The sequence below is a fragment of the Phaseolus vulgaris genome, chromosome 9 (assembly GCF_000499845.2).
Source record: "Phaseolus vulgaris cultivar G19833 chromosome 9, P. vulgaris v2.0, whole genome shotgun sequence".
NCBI lineage: Eukaryota > Viridiplantae > Streptophyta > Magnoliopsida > Fabales > Fabaceae > Phaseolus > Phaseolus vulgaris.
This window is the reverse complement of record NC_023751.2, coordinates 34,964,417-34,985,209: the sequence shown is the minus strand read 5'-3', so window position 1 is coordinate 34,985,209 and position 20,793 is coordinate 34,964,417. Positions and strand designations below refer to the sequence as shown.

At 32.6% G+C, this 20,793-nt stretch overlaps 1 protein-coding gene and 1 pseudogene across 3 annotated transcripts; one reads left to right on the top strand and one right to left on the bottom strand.

Annotated features, from left to right (window-relative positions):
* The first annotated feature begins 6,992 nt into the window (after window positions 1–6,992).
* On the top strand, window positions 6,993–12,429 carry LOC137822778 (vesicle transport protein GOT1-like). Of its 3 annotated transcripts, XM_068627774.1 has the most exons (8): window positions 7,030–7,393; window positions 9,586–9,793; window positions 9,997–10,081; window positions 11,032–11,123; window positions 11,231–11,311; window positions 11,413–11,510; window positions 11,588–11,669; window positions 11,932–12,429. In XM_068627774.1, exons 3-8 carry the CDS (start codon window positions 10,051–10,053, stop codon window positions 11,968–11,970), a joined length of 423 nt encoding a protein of 140 aa, XP_068483875.1. In that variant the 5' UTR covers window positions 7,030–7,393; window positions 9,586–9,793; window positions 9,997–10,050; the 3' UTR covers window positions 11,971–12,429. The 3 variants fall into 3 exon arrangements, with proteins under 3 accessions (XP_068483874.1, XP_068483875.1, XP_068483876.1); XM_068627773.1 differs by lacking the exon at window positions 9,586–9,793 and having other exon boundaries at window positions 6,993–7,393; XM_068627775.1 differs by lacking the exon at window positions 9,586–9,793 and having other exon boundaries at window positions 7,196–7,393; window positions 10,009–10,081.
* Window positions 12,430–13,351: 922 nt separating this feature from the next.
* On the bottom strand, window positions 13,352–19,619 carry LOC137822779 (uncharacterized; annotated as a pseudogene).
* Window positions 19,620–20,793: the final 1,174 nt, after the last annotated feature.

Genomic DNA, 20,793 nt, shown 5'->3' with positions numbered 1-20,793 from the left:
AAATATATTACGAATTACTAATTACCAATATATATATTACTAATTAAATTAAATATATTAATATTAATATATTAAAATATATGAAATTAATCAAATTAAATATATTAAATATTAAAAAAATTAAATTACAAATATATATTAAAATATTAATATATTAAATTAAAAGGGACTGACATGAAGGAGTAAAAATAAGAATTTTTATTACTAATTATAGGGTCCAATTCAGCAAAATGGATAAATATGACATGAACAAGTAAGAATAAAAAATCATCATTACACGTAATTAATGATGATATTGGAATTGGAAATGAACCATTGAAAACATAAAACAATAATAACATGTCATAATGACATTCATAACACATAATGCAAAAAGGTAATCACTCTGCTCGGATTAAATAATAATAATTAAATAACATAAATGGATGAAAACAAAAACATCCTTTCAAAGTTGGATCAAATGCACAAATTAGATGAAGAAGAAAAAATATGACAAATTCATAAATAAACCCAAATGAGATTAACAAAATGGACATAATAACAATTTATTTGATAACTGAACAGAAATGATAAAGAGAAAATGGAAAACAAAATGATACAAATGGAAACACAAATTAGATGATCAAATTGCAAAAGAAAATTGGAAAACGAAGGATAAAAATGATATAAATGCATAAAAATCCGAACATAAATGATAAAAAAAAAATATCACAATACAAACTTAAAAATGATGAAAATGGTGAAATAACACAAATTAGATGAACAAATGGCAGAACAAAAGTAGAGAACGAACGATAAAAATGATATAAATGCATAAAAAACCGAACAATTAAGAGAAAATGGAAAACGTGTTGTTTTAGATGGAAACACAATTTAGATGAACAAATTGTAGAAGAAAACTGGAAAATGAAGAACAAAATTGGAAAACGAATAAAAATGATGATATAGATGCATAAAAGATCGAATTGAAATGATAAAAAAAAAATATCACGAAGCCATAAATAAACCGTAAATGAGATGAACAAAATGGAAAATAGCGAAATAACACAAATTAAATGAACAGATGGAAGAACAACTGCAAAACTAACAATAAAAATGATATAAATGCATAAAAACCAAACACAAATTATAAAAAAAAATATCACAAAGCTAGAAATAAACCGTAAATTAGATGAAGAAAACAAATTGGGAAGGACTGTTAAATGAAATGATAAAATGAGATGAACGGTATAAAAAATTACATGGTCCATGGAGAATGAAAAAGAAAAAAGTGAAATGAAATCAATGAATGGCTAAATGAAGAACAACCTATATATATATATATATATATATATATATATATATTTTTTGAAAACCCATCATCATTGCCATTTAAAAATTCAAAACTATGCGCCATTTCAAAAATACAAAAAAAAAATAATTTGTAATGGTGATATTCAAAGGAGCAGAGACTGTGCAGTTGCCGAAATTGTGAAAGGCAATAATGGTAAGGTTGAGAGAGCTGCGTAGAGAGGATAAAAGTAAGGTTGAGAGAGGTGTGTTAAGAGCAAAAAAAAAAGTGAGAGTTTTGGAGAGAGAAATTGGGTTTGAGAGGTATGAGGGTTTCGGAGGGAGGGAGAAAAATGGGACCTTTATTAAGCACTAGGTGGCGTATTATAATTGGTCCACGTGCCGTGATTGAATTGAGGCTTTTTTTTTCTATTTTGGGTATTATATTTTTGAATTTTTTTTTTGCAAAATTTGGTGAGGGCGACACGTATTAAAAAGTTGTCTTTGAAGTGGTCAAGATTTGTATTATTTATTATTTATATAGATACATGTTTCAAATGTTAATTACTTCATAGGGTGAATACACAATATTTAATATTTCTCATGAAGAACAAATTACACTCAAACTTAGAATATTGTATAACTTGTAATTCTTGATAAGCTTTCTTATATTTTTGTGTATTGAATGACTAACATATTTGTCCTTTATATATGTTTTTCAAAATATGAACATTGCTTGTGTAATCTTCAGAGATAGAATCCTTTTGTTCTTGATATTGATCCTTTTGCTTAGATATGACTTGTCATAGCTTTGATTTCGAATTCAAATACAAGTATAGAAGTTTGCAATTCCTTATAAATATTATGCCATAAACAAGGAAATATGCAAGAATACTTGATAGAATGTGTGCATCGATATTTTATGAAAGGATTGCTTCACATTTGTCAATTCTTAATATAGACTTTTCAAGCATTGTTGAAATTATTTGTTTCCGTATTTATAAAATAGTGCTTTAGATGTTAACTGCAAAGGTTAAACTTATTTAACCGAATTTAAACTTATCCAATATAGTTGTTTTTGTGTATAAAAACTCTATACTATTACAACTTTAATATGTGCTTAGATTGATCAATTATGATAAAAGTAAATTAGATCGTTGATAGGGCTAAAATATAGCAGAAATCATAGGTCAATTAACATGCATTTTGTATAGTAAATGTATAAAAATGAATGGGAAAGCATGCTAAATCGCTCTAAAGGAAATTGCACTGAAGGAATAAGTAGAAAAGAAAAAAAAATGCAAAAATCTCTTAGAAAATGGCATAAAAACAACAAAACAAGATTGAGCAAAAATAGTCAATTCGTTCAGCACATGAAGTAATCTTACAGTGAATGCTCAAGTATGAGAAGCTAAAGAACAATAAACATGGATCCTTGAATCTTAACATTGATTTACCTTTATAACGACTTGGTAAAACAATAATTTCTTCACATTTAGAGACACTAGGTAACAAAATGTAACTCATAATGTTTCACATTCACGATATAAGATGCTCATCATATGCATGTGATGCACCTAGATTGTCTAGAAAACATGAAAACCTATAGACATTTTATGCATGATACTAGTAATTCTTCAACAAATTTCATGCCCAATAAACTTCGTAAATGATTTAATCCTTCTTCATTTAGTGGTTTTGTAAAAATATTAGCTAACTAATATTTTATAAATACAAATTATAAATTCATGGTCCCCTTTTGAACATGGTGATGGAAGACCCCAAGCCAAAAGACTAATAACTAGAGTTATGGCCAGAAGGATCCAAGACGACTAGGATTCAACTGACCTCATTAGGTCCAAACTACTCTATTCATCTCTAGTGTGTAATAAAATGTATAGAATATGAATAAATAGGTTTGTATTTGGGCCAAGTAGTCTAAGATATTTGAGTTTGTATTTGGGTCAAGTAGTGTAAGGCATTTATGCTTGTATTTGAGCTATGTAGTCTTGCTAGGGTTAAGTCTTGCTAATGTTTCAATTGGACTCATTGAAGCTCAAAGAAAACCCTAGGTCGACCATGACATGAACAAGAGGTTCATGCTACACATTAAGCGTATGTTCAAATGTGAAAACATGAGTGAAAAAGTGGTACTTGATCCACTCTATGCACCATTTCTTTAGGAGAACATATGATGATTCAAATTTAAATTTCCCTCTCCTTTCGGCTCTCCAAGGTCCAACCCCAACTCCTATAAATATGACCCTCATCTCCGTGTAATTTTCACTTTTGAATGAGTAGAGTTTCTATGCACAAATTGCTTCTCACTTGTTCTTGAGTTTCCTTAGGATAACTCTTCTAATTTTGATTCCTTCCTAGGCATCTTCCTTTACGAGTTGGTTGAACCTCTCCCATAGAATTACCTTTCCACCACTATTACTCACTTAAACACCTCTATTCCTTCCAGCTTCTACCACTACTCCTTCATTCCACCGATTGAAATTGAATTTTACATTAAGGAATCCATCACATGGTCTTTGACAAAGTGATGTTTGATTGCAATATGTCTTGCCCTATAGTGGAATATAAGGTTCTTTGAGAGACTACTTGCAACATTATTGTCACATAATATAATAATGTTATCTTCATAAAAGTTATAATCTTCTAGTTGGTTTTTAATCCATATAAGTTATGATAAACAACTTTTGATTGGATTCAATTGTAGAAAACACTATGGTTCCTTGCCTTTTCTTATCCAAGATAAAAAGTTACCACCAAGAATGACTACGTTCCAAATAATACTCAGTCTTGCCCAAAAGTGACTGTATCCATAGAATACTCAGTCTTAGCTAGGAATAACTATGTTTTAAGGAATACTCAGTCTTAGCTACAAGTGGTGTGTTCCAAATAATATTTGTGTTGTTTAGTAAAGAGTAATTGTTGTCCAAAGAATATCCATTTTTTTATTTATAGCGATAATATGCCTAGTGAAACATTACCAAGTTGATTAAGAACTAAATGTAATATTGATTTATAGAAAAACCAGTATGAAAACATTAAGTATAAATCTTTCTTTATTCTCAACTCCATTAGACTACATGTTATTGATTTGTTATCTAACTTTATAAAGAATAGAGTATGTTGAAATGGATTTGTGAAAATTTCTTCTGTATGTGTTCGTCTACTTAAAATTGCATATGAATATCTTAATCAGACATTATTCAACTATTTATTTTATCTTTTCTTTGCACACTTCTTATTCCACATCCAGCTTCCACGTTCTATTGTTGCCACCACAGAGGTTTTTCAAGTTCACCTTTGATCCAAAGATCCAACTTATTCTCCAAATGTGTTCCACAACTCCAACTTTGATACCAAAAACTTATTTGCTTATTTTAGCACGTAACTACGTTTCCCAATTTCGATACCAATAACTTATTTGCTTATTTGGTCTCGATTTTCAATAATAAATAATTTAGTGGTTATAGTATTGTTTATAAAATATACTTTTAATTATATTTTTATGGCTGCGAATAACCTTGTATAATAGGAGGGATTTGTATAAGAAGTGACGTATTAATTTAAGATGTGAAAAGTAAAGAGAAACATTTTTTTTAGTTTGAATTTATATTAATACTAATTTAAATGAATAGGCATACCCAACTTTACTTAGTACACTTTAATAAATTTCACACCATGAACCATCATAATTCAAATGGATAGACATTACCAACTCTAATTGCTACACTTTAATAGTTTAAGACCTTAAACCATATTTTTTTATCTATAATTGCATCAAAAGAGATAAAAAAGATTATATTTCTATATTTATAATTGCACCAAAAGAGATAAAAAAAATTTATATTTCCAATCCTGAATAACCATCACTAAATCTTATGACACTTTTGTTTCATAATGAATACAATTTTAGACTTTTTACAAAAAATTTAAATTAATTTATAGGTTTAATTATCTTTTAAGTTTATATATTAAAGATTAAAAAACAATTTTTTTTTGAAATTTTTTAAAAATTCATTATATATCTTTTTTTTCTAAAATATTTCATATTTTTTTATTAAAATATATTCACTTCAATAATTATGCTAATACATGTTAAATTATATTTATTGTTATTACAATTAATCGTTTTAAAAAAATTAAAATCACTTGAATTATTTTTAAAGGTCTTGCTACTTGTGGAAGTATTTTTCATGGGAGTATGAAAAAGTTTATTGGTGCTTTCTTTGTGTTTCTTGAAGTTCGAAATGCTATGATTGTTGAGTTTTATGGAGTTATACATGCTAAGGAGTAAACTCAAAAGATGAGACTTGTTTGACTTAAATGTGATTCTTCCTTGGTTTGTGTTACGTTTACTGATAGAACTAATGTTCTGTGGATGCTTAATAATCGATGAAGTAATTGTCTTAATTACTATGGGGAAATCAGGTTTATGGTTACTCATATTTTTTATAAAGGGAATGCATGTGCTGATAAGTTGACTAATTTAAGATTTATTTATAAAAAATCATTTCATTGGTATAATAGGTTTCCATCTAGTCTATTTTTAAAATTCTTTATGAATAAATATAGTCTACCTGTGTATCATTTTTGTTAATATATGAGTTTTAGTCTAGTTCCTCCATATTTTTTTTTTCTTTTTTAATAATATCTTTTTCATGTGATGACAGATGATTGTTGTTACTTATCTAGTGAGAAATTCGTCTAAAGCTTCAATGAAGAATGATATGTTGGATTTCAATGTGATTAAGTTTTTTGGTATTAATACTCGTACTGGTAAAGTTCTTCGTCATCTTTCTGTTAGATGGAAGTTCCCTTCACCAGGCTGGGTTAAAATTAACACTTGTGGGGATATCCTGGTCTTGTTACTTGTGGAGGTATTTTTTGTGGGGAGTATGAGAGAGTTTATTGGTGCTTTCTCTGCATTTCTTGAAGTTCAGAGTGTCATGGTTGCTGAGTTTTATGCTGAGTTTTATGGAGTTATACATGATACGGAGGAAGCTCAAAAGATGAGGCTTACTAATCTCTAACTTGAATGCGATTCTGCCTTGGTTTGTGTCGCGTTTACTGCTATGACTAATGTTCCATGAATGTTTCGCAATTGATTGAATACTTTTCATAAGTTGGTTAATTTATGATTTATTCATAAAGAATCATTTCATTAGTATAATAGGTTTTCACCTAGTCTGTTCTTAGAATTTTGTATGAATAAGTATAGTCTACCTATGTATCTTTTTTGTTAACATATGAGTTTTTAGTCTAGTTCCTTTTTTCGTATTTTATTTTTAATAATATTAAATGATTGTTGTTAAGTGTGAGTCTAACTGAGATATCAATATCAAGTTGTATAGTGATGTCCAACATAAAAACTTTTATAAAAGAAATTTGGGATCAAATTAAATTTTAAAAAAAGTAAAAATCACATTAAACTTTTTAAAATTCAAAATGAAATTGATTTTTTATTATTAATATAGGGATTAAAAAATAATTAAGTTTAATTTATATTTTTTACTTTTAAATAAAATATTATTATTTTTTTATTTATGAATAATTTACTCAGTAGTGTCTTAATAAAAATGATTAAAAAAATTATTTTAAAAAACAGTATATTTATGGTTATTATTAGTATAGAATTATTATTATGAGAGAGAAGGAATAGATAACAGGATGATGACATGAAGTAACGAAAATGATTTGAATTTGTTATCCTCTCCAATATCAAGTCATGGCTCAGAATTAGTTAATAATAAAATAACATTTTGTATCTTAAAAAAATCATCCAAATTAAAAAGAAATTAAATATAATAATTAGTTCTAACACCTTGAATAATTTTCTAATTAATTAATTTAATTAATAATATGAAAGATTTAGATGTAAGTTAATTTTAATGTAATTCAATCCACTTCAGAGTCTTTGCCTGGAAGTTACACAAAAATAAAATAGTTAGTAAAGCTTCATTTCTTCACAGAGAAGACTAAAAGTTGCTATTCAATTCTGGCTTCTCTCCATAAAACCACTTCCATCTTCGCCGTCCAACCGCAACTTCCCCGCCGTAGCCGCCGCCGATCACCACCTCTTCCCGGCGACTCCGAGCTAGGTTAACAGGTAATCACTTTTTCTTTGAATCTGAAGATTGTTCTGTTCCTGTCGCTGGATCCCTTTCTTTTTTTGGCTGAAACTACGATGCGATGTGAGATCCAAACGCGTCATAGTATTTTCTGTTCGGATCAATCTTAACTTTGAATTTGGAGCACTTCTCTCTCTCTCTCTCTCTCTCTCTCTCTAACTAGCAAGAGTTCGCGGCATGGACGTGTTTGCGTTTTTCGAAGATGGAGAAATTCGAAACGAGTCGCTAAACCGTGTTATTTGTTTGTGTTCTCAACCGTTGTTTTTTTGTTGAATTTGGTTAATTAGAATGGGACAGTGGCAAGTAAATTTTGTATAGGATTGGACTAGTGTGATCTTTGGTGATTAAGTTTTGCTGTTTTCTTGTTTGATTTTTCATTTTTTTTTTCTGTTTATCTTTTGCATTTGTACTGACTTTAAATTGATGCAGTTTAATTTGTGTAACGGTACTGATTATGCAAATTTTAAGTTCTTTGAACTTGATAGAGATCGACAATAGCATAGTTTTTAATCCTGGGAAGTGGTGCTCTGTGGCTAGCCCCGAAAATGTTGTAGTGGGAGAGTGGGAAGCAGAATTACTGCTATTTTTAACATTATAATACAAACTAAATAACTTATTCCACTGGTAGAAATTCTTAAACACCAAAAAGGAATCCAAAATTAAAGAATTTCGTTATGAATAATATGCCACTTTGCACACACAATCACCAATTGATCTATGAACAATAAAAACACATAGTAAGGAAGTAAAAAAATTTGAAAGATGATGGTGAAGTTAATAGAAAAAGAACATATCACATTAGAAAAAGATTAGCAGAATGTGAAGTACGAAGTCTAAAAGAAAAAAGAACAGGACACGGAAATAATAAGTCCTGGATAGAGCGAAGGAACATTGTTTCCAAGGTAAAATTGGGTTTATGATGCCTACATCATGGTATTGCCGATATAGTGTGTGGAAAGCTACTATAAAAAATTGTTTTGCAATTTGAATCCCATAGCCGCTTAGGGCCACTCCTTTCGGCTATAGTGATGGTGTAGCATGCTATTAATTACCTGGTAAAACTAGTTTATGTATTTGAGTTGACTATATTTTGGTTTCATTAATTCATGTTGATTGGCCATGTATCTGTGCAAGGGATTAAACTATTACGACTTATTTTTATTTTATTAATTCTTGAAACAGAGAAACTAGCTGATTGCATTGCATAGGTCCTTCTGTTTAGGATGGCAATTAACAGAGTTCTAAATGACATGTTAAGAGCTGTTGTGGCACATTTATGCCTCATTCATCCACATGGCTGTCACCATTGAAAAATTCATCCTCTAAAATTAGAAATAAAACATAATTCCTTTGCCAATACTAAAAAAAACCTGCAAGATCAAAATCTTAGGGCTTTTGCCCCCAAAATAAGAAACGTACTGTAATTGCCAAATTCGTAGCATTTTGTCTTCTATTTTGAGGTCAGTCATGGTGCAGGGCGTCAAGGGCTTCAGGCAAGACTGTGGGAAAGGTTTTAGCAGCAGATAAGGGAATGGATTCTGCTAGGATTATTAAGTTTCTGGTCTGTGAAATCCCATTCGTAGGGTATCAGACATTACAGGGTTGATTGCGAGTGTTGACAGCTATTGCTGGGCATGTGGGATTCTGTTTCAAAATTGGTTCAGTAATTGGTAGATTGCTGTGTACCTGAGTTTGGAAGGAAATGATGCGTGATAGCAGATTGTAGGGGTGTGCTGAGTTTGAATGGTCATTTATGCTTTTTATGGATATTTGGAAGGAGGTGTTTGGTGTTCTTGTATATTTTGGTGAGGGGACAGTTGCTATTTCTGATTTGGGAATTGTGTTTACTAGTTGCTACCAGGTATAAATGATTTAAAGATTTTTGGGTTAAGCTCCTTAATGAATGATGATTGTCTTTGGAGTAGTTGCTGGAGTTATTTTTGGATTTTGAACAATGGAGTTTTGGTATTAATGATTTGCTGTACTTATCAGTCAAGTGATTTTTGTTTAGGTTACAGGAATTATGATTTTCTGACCATTGGTATGGGCTATGGAGGGATGTCAGAGCCTTGATGGTCTCTATGGGGAAATTTTCTATTGTGTTTTTGTCAAACTGTTAACTGTTGAAACTTGTACAGAATGAATTTGTTTGCTTTCTTAATTTTCTCAGACCCAGGCATGTGTGTGTATGTTATGCCTGCTACAAGTGCTTCAAAGTGACTAAGGATGTATTTCTGTAAGTGTATGAAAAAGTGCTGATTGGAGAATGGGTGTGATTATGGCTTCCGTATGGGTGCTACTAGAGAACCTTTGGTTCAAGGAGGAAGAGAGATAAAGTGATTTGGGGGATGAAAAAGGCATCCACTCGGAAAATTAATGTAAACCCTATTTTCCAAGGACCAAAATTGCACATTATATTTTAAGATTTTTCATACTTGTCTCTCGATTCTCCTGGAATTTTTCCTTTGATTGAGATTTATGTTGGCTATGATATTGCTGTATGTTCTTTAGTCAAACTAGTTGAGGAGAATATTTGTATGCATTTCATTTGATTTTTATTAACTGACGTATTTTCTTCCAGCAATTGTTCCAGTGAAAGCAAGACATTTGGACGTCTCAATCATTGGGGTATAAAATGGTTTCCTTTGAAATGAATGATAGAAAGAGTAAGTGAATTTGATGTTTTTGCTGGCACTAATGTTATCATATGACTTGGTTTTATGTCTTTAGTATGCAAGTATGCGGGTAGAGGTTATTAGAGTTTGCAATAATTTCGTAAATAAATTAGTAGTTGAATTAATTTATTTTGAAGAAATGCTCTCTGGTCGAAATGATTCTGATTTATATTAGGATTGTGCTAAATTGCTTGGTTTCTTCTCTTCCTCTATCCTATTTATTTTTCAATTTCATGGTTTTATTAATAGTTTGTTAGAGGATTTAAATCATATAATTTGTGAAAGACCAATAATTTTTTTCTGGAGTTAACGAAGTTCTTTTAGCAAGTCCAAATTTGCATGTACATAATGCTTCTATCTTTTTTTATAAAGCCTAGAGTTTTTAAAATTTGTGCCAAGTGATTAGTTCTTATCTTTGCTTTTTTTTTAATCAAAGCTCCTTTGAGGAGTTGGCTTAGTGTGGGCCATGTGTTGTATTTATGTATTATGCAGGGCGCATGGTGGCTTTTGTCCATATAGGAGCAAACGGTTAAATAAGAGGAAAAGAAAAAGAGCATGATTTCTGCCTAAATTAAACATATTTGCATTTTGCCTATTTTGAAAGCTCTTTTGATAATTGAATCACGTAGTTAAAATAGTCATTACTTGTATAAATATTATATTGAAATCCTTTCTTGATGTAGAAGTGACAACATTGTCTTGCACAGTGCTAAAACAGCTATACTAGCTCTGAACCTATTTTCTTCAGTATCTTTGAGCAAGAAATCTTTCTAGATATCAGTTTTTAAAACATTTATTAGTGCCCTTGCTTTTGCATATTTTTTCTGTAATCTTGACTAACAAAATGACAAGATTAAATGTGAACATTATATTGTTGGCATATTTTTTTTAATATTCTAATGTTTTCTGAAATTTAATGTTTGCATTGGCACATTAAACAGAGATTGGATTGGGATTAACGGGCTTTGGCATATTTTTCTCATTCCTTGGTGTTATGTTCCTCTTTGACAAGGGATTGCTTGCAATGGGAAATGTAAGTGTTATGACAAATTTCATGTTTATGATTTTTTATCTTTCTGCTAGCTGTGTGATTATGCTTAACTTAATAATATCGTTTTTTACACTTGTCACTCAAATCAGATCCTCTTTGTTTCTGGAGTATCCGTGACCATTGGACTGAAATCCACCATGCAATTCTTCATGAAACGTAGTAATTTCAAGGTAAACTAGCTATACATTTATCATCTAGTTCTTTCGTCATTCCATGTCTCTTCATGGTTCATTTTCAACCCTAACCTTTTACATATTTACTGGTTCTGTAGGGAACCATTTCATTTGGTATTGGATTCTTTATTCTTATCTTGGGGTGGCCTATTCTGGGCATGATTGTGGAGTCTTATGGATTCATCGTACTCTTCAGGTTTAGTAAAAAAAAAAAACCCTGTTCTATTGAGTATGTTTTGTGCTTTGGACTTATGGTGAAATGATATTTTGCAGTGGTTTCTGGCCTACACTGGCTGTTTTCATTCAGAAGATCCCTGTTCTTGGTTGGTTGTTTCAACAACCATACATTCGATCGGTTAGTTGTGCTGAAATGTCTTTTTCCTATCATCATATGGCTTAAGTATTTATATATGCCATTTATTAAAGCTATTTGTTTTAGCATTTGTGCTGAAATGTGTTTTTCCTATCATCATATTTTATACTTCTGCATGTTACCATATCAATACTGGATTTTCATGAAGTCTTGAACAAATCTTAGTAACTGTGGTAGATCTGAACTTCTTAGTTTTCATAATATGCTGAAATGATTGAACTCTGCTTTTTGTGTGAACTTGCAGTTATTGGACCGCTACAGAGGCAAACGGGTGCCTGTGTAGCACGTGGAACTTTAGAAGATTATGTAGCTGGTAGGAAGCGCAGTGTAAAGAAAATACTGATATGGAGACCCGAGTCCGAATTGTGATGGTAGAAAAATGTTATAGTGATTTTATTCAAAGAAAAAAAGGTTTTTGTATTCGTTTTACAACTCCTTTGTAGTCCCTTTTTGAGTGTGAAGCTATTGGAAAATCAATCAATTGATCATCGGAGTTCTCAGCTCTTTAACTTCATCTGCATTACTATTCTAATCAGATGACATCAGTTTGGAAAGGTTTCTGTACTTGGCATTTGTTTACTACTTGTGAGAGGAATATAACAATTTTAAATGATATCAAATGGTGTTAGCGCAGCATTACTGTGATTTCATATTTTTATTTATTTCTTTATTTGTAATATACTCCTCCAGGGAGAATTGGGATTGCCTGTAGAATATAAATATCTTCCTAATTCATTCTGCTGCCATGCCATCTATTTGACTATTCAATGTTAGTTAGGCCTTGGAATAATGTTTCAAATCTTAGATTCCATTTTCTTAAGATCACTTTTTTGGTGAAGTGAAAATGCACGAGTCTCATGTTCAAAATACCAAGCTTCAGAAATACAGGGATCTTCACAATATCCTAAACATCATAATAAATTACTGTAAAAAGGTAAAAACTTTTAGTCATAATTGGTACATAAAAAATACAATGATTCATTAGCCAATTCACAAATATCATAATGAAGATTCAAAACATCCAAAACTAAAAATTGTGATGGCAATATTTTTAAATACCTAAATGAAAGATGTTCTAATCATTGATGTCATAATCATACATTAATCGGATGACCGAATTTTTATCATATATTTTTTAGCAACTCCAAAATAGTAGAAATTCCTTTACCTAACAGCATAACTAAGAATATGTCCTGACAAACAGAATATGATGACCAAAGTTATAGTGCAAGCAAGAAGAAAGGTAATTTGATAGGCAAATAACAAATTATGAGACAATAAGAATATCATTTAATGTGAGATTTTCATACAAAACAGCAAGCCATATACTGGTAATGGGAGTTCTTAGGATCTATATCAAAGATTCAAGTATTATTCTTAAAGGATGTGAAGAATTCAAACATCTTACCAATAATCCTTGAATAGACAACATTTGTGGTAGGCTGTGGTGGATCATGTTGTTAAGTCAAAAAAAGACCTTTGATTCAATTCAAATTGACAAGTTTCATCTCATACAAGGTTTTTTATACAGGTGTCTGTAATGCACTAAAAAAGGTATCTGAAGTATCCGATTTTGAGAGAAACCAAATATTGTTACTTCTTTCTAATTACAAAAAATATCCCAACAATTATAGTATATACAAACCCATGCCAATAGCTGCACCTAGCATAACCTTAGTCTTCAAATATAAGCAAACAAAGTAACAATTCACAGTTCACAACCTAATGATTTTCAATAATAACAGAAGTAGTCATGCAACACCAGAGGTAGCAATTTACAACACAAGCTATGTACACTATAGTCTATACAAAACGTGGAAGCCATGACAGTAAGAAACATACTCTAGCAAACAGAAGTTTAAAACTTAAGGAACTTGGTGACGGTTCAGGGCTGCACACTTTAAAAAATTGATGAAATTCATAATGTCTGACATGGTACTTCCCCCAACTGAGCTCAATCCATAAGCTTTCTCAAAGTTCCAACTCCATCTCAAATTGCTTAGCCATCCAAACTGAATCAAAGGTTGCCCAAAGTGCTGCAGATTCACTATATTTCTTCTGTATGGTATCAGAAAATTCCTCAGACCTGTCATTCACAGAGGAAAAAAAGTCAGCACACATGTTCTAAAGCAACTCCTCTCCTTATAACAACAAAGCATAACATTATTAACCCATAAAGAAATATAAGTATGGATAAAATTTAGGTTTAGTTCTTCAAGTGATTTTGGTCCAATCAAAATTAAGGCTTCATTTCAGTAACCAACGCCCCCTTAAATGCTAAACTTTATTCTGCTGATTGTGGAGGTGAATGGAACTCAAATTTTGATTAGATAACAGCACCAAAAGAAGCAGTTAAGGAACAACATGACTATTATCCTAATAATATTTGGTGCAAGGAGTACCATTAATACACATCGTCTTGTAAAGAAAAGCAACATGAGGATCTCCTTTAGTTCTCCCATGCTGCTTTTCCAAACACTCTAGAAAGGCCAAGTCAGCCTTCAGCAGCTTAGCTTGATCATGAGTATTGTTAGATATTATTAGATATAATTAGATATTATTTGATAATATGAGATATTATAGATATTGTTAGATATCTCATATTTATGTAATGGGCTTAGTCCATATGTTTCTTTTTCCTATATAAACATAACCCTATGTGTTCAATATACACGAGGGATTTACCCTATTCTTTCTTTTCCTTTAATATGGTATCTAGAGCATAAGGTTAGAGTTTAGGGTTCAATTTTTATTGGTGAATCCACTATTCACTGGAATTTTCCAGCCACCACCCCCACTGTCTCGCCGGACCTTCGCCGGACCTTCGCCGGACCTTCACCGGACCTCCGCCGGACCTTCACCGGAACTTCGCCGGACCTTCGCCGGAGACGCCGCCGGAATCTCGCCGGAATCGCTGTCGGAGCCTTCATCTTTGTTGCTCCCGCCAATTAACCGGTGATTGGATTTGTCCTTATCTTTTATGGCTTCTTCCGCTTCCGCTGCCACTATGGCTTCTTCTTCAGTCATTATGCCGGATTCGTCTATTTATACTAATTACGTCAATGTTCATCTTTCCATTGACAAATTGGATGGAACCAATTATGACACTTGGGCATCAGATATTAAATTATGGCTTAAGAGTCAAGGTTATGTTGATCATCTTACTCATCCTACTCTTGCTGAAAATGAGGTTGTTCGTTGGTCGAAAATTGATGCTCAATTATGCATTGTTATCAAATCGACCATTCACTCATCTTTAAAACAATTTTTTCGTACCTATGAAACATGTTCAGAAGTTTGGGAACAAGCAAAATTATTATACACCAATGATACTCAACGTCTTTATGGTGTGTGTCAAAATCTTCTCACAATTGTTGCTCCCAAACGTCTTGATGGTACAATGGCAGAATATCTAGGTAAACTTCATGCTCTTCTTCATGATTTTAATGAGTTATTACCTCCTGCCTCTACTCCTTCTCAAGAACTAGAACAAAGATCCAAGTTCTTCATGTTATTGGGTTTACATGGTCTTCCTGATGATTATTCTCACGTTCGTGATCAAATTTTGGGATCTCCTATTGTGCCCAATTTTACTTCCACTTGTTCTACCCTTTTGCGCGTGCCAGGTAAACACACCGCTGATATAACGTCTCATGTTGATGACTCTTCTGCTTTAGTATCTCAGCATAATGATCGTACTCGCCCTCACAAGCCGGGCAAAGGGCGTCACAAGTGTGACCATTGTGGCAAACTTGGCCACAAAATTGACAGATGTTATGCCTTACATGGTCGTCCTCCTAAATCTGTTGCGGTTGCTCAAATTGCCCCTGTGCAACCTTCTACCATGGACCATACTTCAATTGATACCCCAAGCCAGCCTGCTATTTTCAATGAATTTCTTAAATGGTATGAGGATCGTCAGAACCCTAGTTCCACGGCTTCTGTTGCACATTCAGGTACATCTTTTGTTGGCCTCACTCACTCCACTTCCCATGGCCCTTGGGTTCTAGATTCAGGTGCCACTGATCACATTACTGGTAATAAATCTTTTTTCTCTTCCCTATCTACTACGGGTTATTTACCTTCAGTTACCATGGCCAATGGATATAGGGTACCATCACATGGTGTTGGTACTATTAATCTTTTTTCATCTTTATCTATTGATAATGTTCTTTATGTCCCTGGGTCTCCATTTAACTTATTATCCATTAGTCGTCTCACTCGTTCCCTTGACTGTGTTATTTCTTTTACCAAAGATTCTGTTACTTTACAGGACCGGAGTTCGGGACGGATGATTGGCACCGGATGTGAGTCTCATGGACTTTATCAACTACAGATCTCTGCACATGTTGGCGCAATTATGGATTCTCCATCTCTCATTCATGCTCGGTTGGGTCATCCTAGTCTTGCCAAGATGCAACAGCTTGTTCCAAGTTTGTCTAATGTGTCTACTTTATCGTGTGAGTCGTGTCAGTTAGGGAAACACATTCGTAGTTCTTTTCCTCGTAGTGTCTCACAACGTGCTTCATCTCCTTTTGCCTTAGTTCACTCTGACATTTGGGGACCAAGTCGTATTAAGTCTAATTTAGGATTTCAGTATTTTGTTACTTTTATTGATGATTATTCAAGATGTACTTGGGTATTTTTAATGAAAAACCGTTCTGAGTTGTTTTCTATATTTCAAATATTTTACAATGAAATTAAAAATCAATTTGGAATTTCCATCCGAATTTTGCGCAATGATAATGGACGTGAGTATCTTTCTCATTCTTTTAAAAATTTTATGGCTTCTCATGGTATTCTTCATCAAACTTCATGTGCTTATACACCTCAACAAAATGGGGTAGCTGAGCGCAAGAATAGACATCTTGTTGAAACAACTCGTACTATTTTAATCCATGGTGATGTTCCTCAGCGTTTTTGGGGTGATGCTGTTCTTAGTGCATGTTATCTCATTAATCGCATGCCATCTTCAGTTTTAGATAACAAAATTCCTCATTCTATTTTATTTCCACATGACCCTCTCCACTCTTTACCTCCCAAAGTTTTTGGGTCCACATGTTTTGTTCATAATTTTAGTCCTGGTCTTGATAAATTATCTCCTAAGTCACACAAATGTGTCTTTTTAGGGTTCACTAGATCACAAAAAGGATATAAATGTTTCTCACCGTCTTTAAACCGTTATTTTATTTCAGCAGATGTCACCTTCAGTGAATCTTCCCTTTACTTTAAGTCTTGTCCTTCTCCTTCAATTTCTTCATCTAATCAAGTTAATATTCCTCTTGTTGTGCCTAGTGCACCTAACAATTCACCACCGCCGCCAACTCTTCAGGTGTATAGTCGTCGTCAACCGTCTCATCGTCCATCAGCAGACTCTATTCTGGTGCCAACACCTCATCCCCCTCCGGCTCCTATAGTTGAACCTCCGACTGTTGAACCTGATCTTCCTATTGCTATCCGTAAAGGTATACGTTCTACTCGTAATCCCTCTCCACATTATACTGCTTTGAGTTACCATAGACTATCTCAACCCTTTTATACCTGCCTTTCGTCTATTTCTTCTGTATCCATTCCAAAATCTGTAGGTGATGCCTTAGCCCATCCTGGTTGGCGTCAGGCCATGCTTGATGAAATGAATGCGCTTCAGAATAATGGAACTTGGGAACTTGTTCCTTTACCATCTAGGAAATCTGTTGTTGGTTGCAGGTGGATTTTTGCTATCAAAGTTGGTCCTGATGGTACTATTGATCGTCTCAAAGCTCGTCTTGTGGCTAAGGGTTATACCCAAATTTTTGGTTTAGACTATGGTGATACTTTTTCTCCAGTAGCAAAGATGGCCTCTGTTCGCTTATTCATAGCTATGGCTGCTCTTCAACAATGGCCTCTTTATCAACTGGATGTTAAAAATGCTTTTCTTAATGGGGATTTGCAGGAAGAAATTTATATGGAGCAACCTCCCGGTTTTGTTGCTCAGGGGGAGTCTTCTGGATTGGTATGTCGTCTTCGCAAATCCTTATATGGCCTCAAGCAGTCTCCTAGGGCTTGGTTTGGAAAATTTAGCAATTTTGTTCAACAATTTGGTATGACTCGTAGTGAAGGCGATCATTCAGTTTTTTATCGTCACTCGAGTGCTGGGTGTATCTATCTTGTAGTATATGTTGATGACATTGTTCTTACAGGCAGTGATCACCATGGCATCTCACAAGTAAAACAACACCTTTGTCAACACTTTCAGACCAAAGATCTTGGCAAACTCAGATATTTCTTGGGGATTGAGGTAGCACAATCCAATACTGGTATTGTTATCTCTCAAAGAAAATACGCATTAGATATTTTGGAGGAAATTGGGTTGATGAATTCGAAATCTGTTGATACTCCCATGGATCCCAACGTCAAGCTTCTACCCAATCAGGGGGAGCCTCTTTCAGATCCTGAGAAGTACAGGAGATTAGTTGGAAGATTGAACTATCTCACTGTTACTCGTCCTGATATTTCCTTTGCAGTCAGTGTGGTGAGTCAATTTCTTAATTCTCCATGTGAAGATCATTGGAATGCAGTCATTCGTATAGTGAAGTACATTAAAGGCTCTCCTGGAAAAGGTTTGTTATATGGTCATAATAACCATACTAAAGTCGTTTGTTATTCAGATGCTGATTGGGCAGGATCTCCATCTGATAGAAGGTCAACTTCTGGTTATTGTGTCTCCATTGGTGATAACTTGATCTCTTGGAAGAGCAAGAAACAAAGTGTTGTGGCAAGATCTAGTGCAGAAGCAGAATATAGAGCTATGGCCTCGGCTACTTGTGAGCTTATTTGGCTTAAACAGTTACTTAAAGAATTGCAATTTGGAGAGGTTACTCAAATGACACTGATATGTGATAATCAGGCTGCTCTTCATATTAGCTCAAATCCAGTTTTTCATGAAAGGACAAAACATATTGAGATTGATTGTCATTTCATTCGAGAAAAGATTATATCAGGAGATATCAAGACTGAGTTTGTTAATTCAAATAATCAATTAGCAGATATTTTTACTAAACCCTTACGAGGACCTAGGATTGATTACATTTATAACAAGCTGGGTACATATGATCTATATGCACCAGCTTGAGGGGGAGTGTTAGATATTATTAGATATAATTAGATATTATTTGATAATATGAGATATTATAGATATTGTTAGATATCTCATATTTATGTAATGGGCTTAGCCCATATGTTTCTTTTTCCTATATAAACATAACCCTATGTGTTCAATATACACAAGGGATTTACCCTATTCTTTCTTTTCCTTTAATAAGTATCATACCCTATATCATGGCAGTAACAGCAGAAATCCAACCAATCAATTGGTCTCCTGTCCCAAACAAGAGATCCTCCATCCTTCCCACTTGACCAGTTTGGTCCACAGTAATGTCCATATCTGGGGAACAGCTGAGAAAGATATGCTCTAACCCCTGTATGCCATGGAACCTTACACACATACGGCCGGAACTGCAAAGGTATAGCCTCACCATCTTCTCCGACACCATTCCCCCGACGTTGTGCCTTCCTCCTTAACCCTTTATTGATAGTAGATGGCCTTTGAAATTTGTCTGCAACACTCTCTCCCCAAGGAAACAATGAAAGGAAGGGCAGTTTGGGTTCATTTCTTGATTCTTCTTCTTTATGTTGTTCAGTTAAAGTTTGGTGGGAACTGAATTAGTCATCGAATATGGGTTCAATTGAGCATTAAACCAAGGGATTTTACCAAGAAACTCCAAGTTCATGGGGAACAAAACTAGAATCACCAAAGCACACAAAAGATTATGAAAATGCAGAAACTAAAATCTATATCCAAAGATCATGAAAACTTCCACATACCCCTCTAAATATATCTACACATACACTTCAGTACACATTCCTCAGCTTTAAAATGAAAAATCAAAGAAAAGGAAGAATTGGGTTTCTTTCTTCCTTATGCTTGATTCATAAAACACCCTTTTATTTTTTATTATCTTTTTTTTTTAAAAAGAAGAAAACTTGAACATACCCATTTCAAGATAAGCACAAATAGACTCCAGTACACATCCTTGAGCTTGAAATGAAAAAAATTACAGGAACAGGGGAATTGATTCTTTTTATTACTTTTTCTGAAAAAAAGAAAACTTTGAGAATAGAAGTTTAATTCATAGTTAGTGTTAGATTAGAACACGATTAAACTTACTTGTACTTCATCTGCTAAACCATATTCTGAGGTGAATGCAAGAACAAGAAAGAAAAATGTGTGTGGGAACATGGTAACCACAAAACCACCACTAATTCAACACCATTTCTTCATGAGGAGTGTGGGACACACCAAGAAGTGTGGGAACAAAATAGTTAGTTTTTATATTATTTCATCAATGGCATCTTGAGAAATAACTTAATAATGAATACTGATTTATATAATCTATTCGGAAGTTTGAAAATCACATTGCTTTAGAAAATGTTACAAAATAAAATACACAAGCATTGAGAAATATTAAAACATGCAGACTTTTAAATGAAAAGGGAAATGAAAGATCTTTAATACCAATCTACTTATTTCTTCTATGTTATAATTTTGGATATATTTTCTTTATAATATATGTGGGTGTAATTAGATAATTTACGTCTCTTTTTATATATCTATATTTATTAAAATAAACTATAAATTTATAATCAATATTAATATAAGTGTACAAATATTAATATAAGTGTGCGAATAACTTGTTCATTCAAATTTTAATATATTAAACATAGATATATATAAATAATAAAAATAAAAAATTGTATATATGTGTTGTCGCTAAAATAAAACATAAATTTATAGGTGTTTAATATTTATAATTATATAAAGATTAAAATAAAATGTTACTTACATTAAAAAAAATTAATAATAAATTTATATGTAGAATAAAAAATAAAAAATTTGGATTCATTTTATTTTTTAAAATAACCTTGTTCTAATTATCAGTTTTTTATTAGTTTTGACCAATTTTACTTAATTTTGACTACTTTTCAAAAAAATTATTAATTTTTCTTCAGAGTAATTTTGTTTCTTTACACTCATTATTTAACTGGTTCACTGGTGTGATTAGTTTAG

Coding starts and splice junctions, on each gene's coding strand:
- LOC137822778 (XM_068627773.1), top strand. CDS start 10,051: ATGGTTTCCTTTGAAATGAATGATAGAAAGA. Junction 11,312..11,412: donor TGAAACGTAGTAATTTCAAG/GTAAACTAGCTA, acceptor CTGGTTCTGTAG/GGAACCATTTCATTTGGTAT. Junction 11,670..11,931: donor AACAACCATACATTCGATCG/GTTAGTTGTGCT, acceptor GTGAACTTGCAG/TTATTGGACCGCTACAGAGG.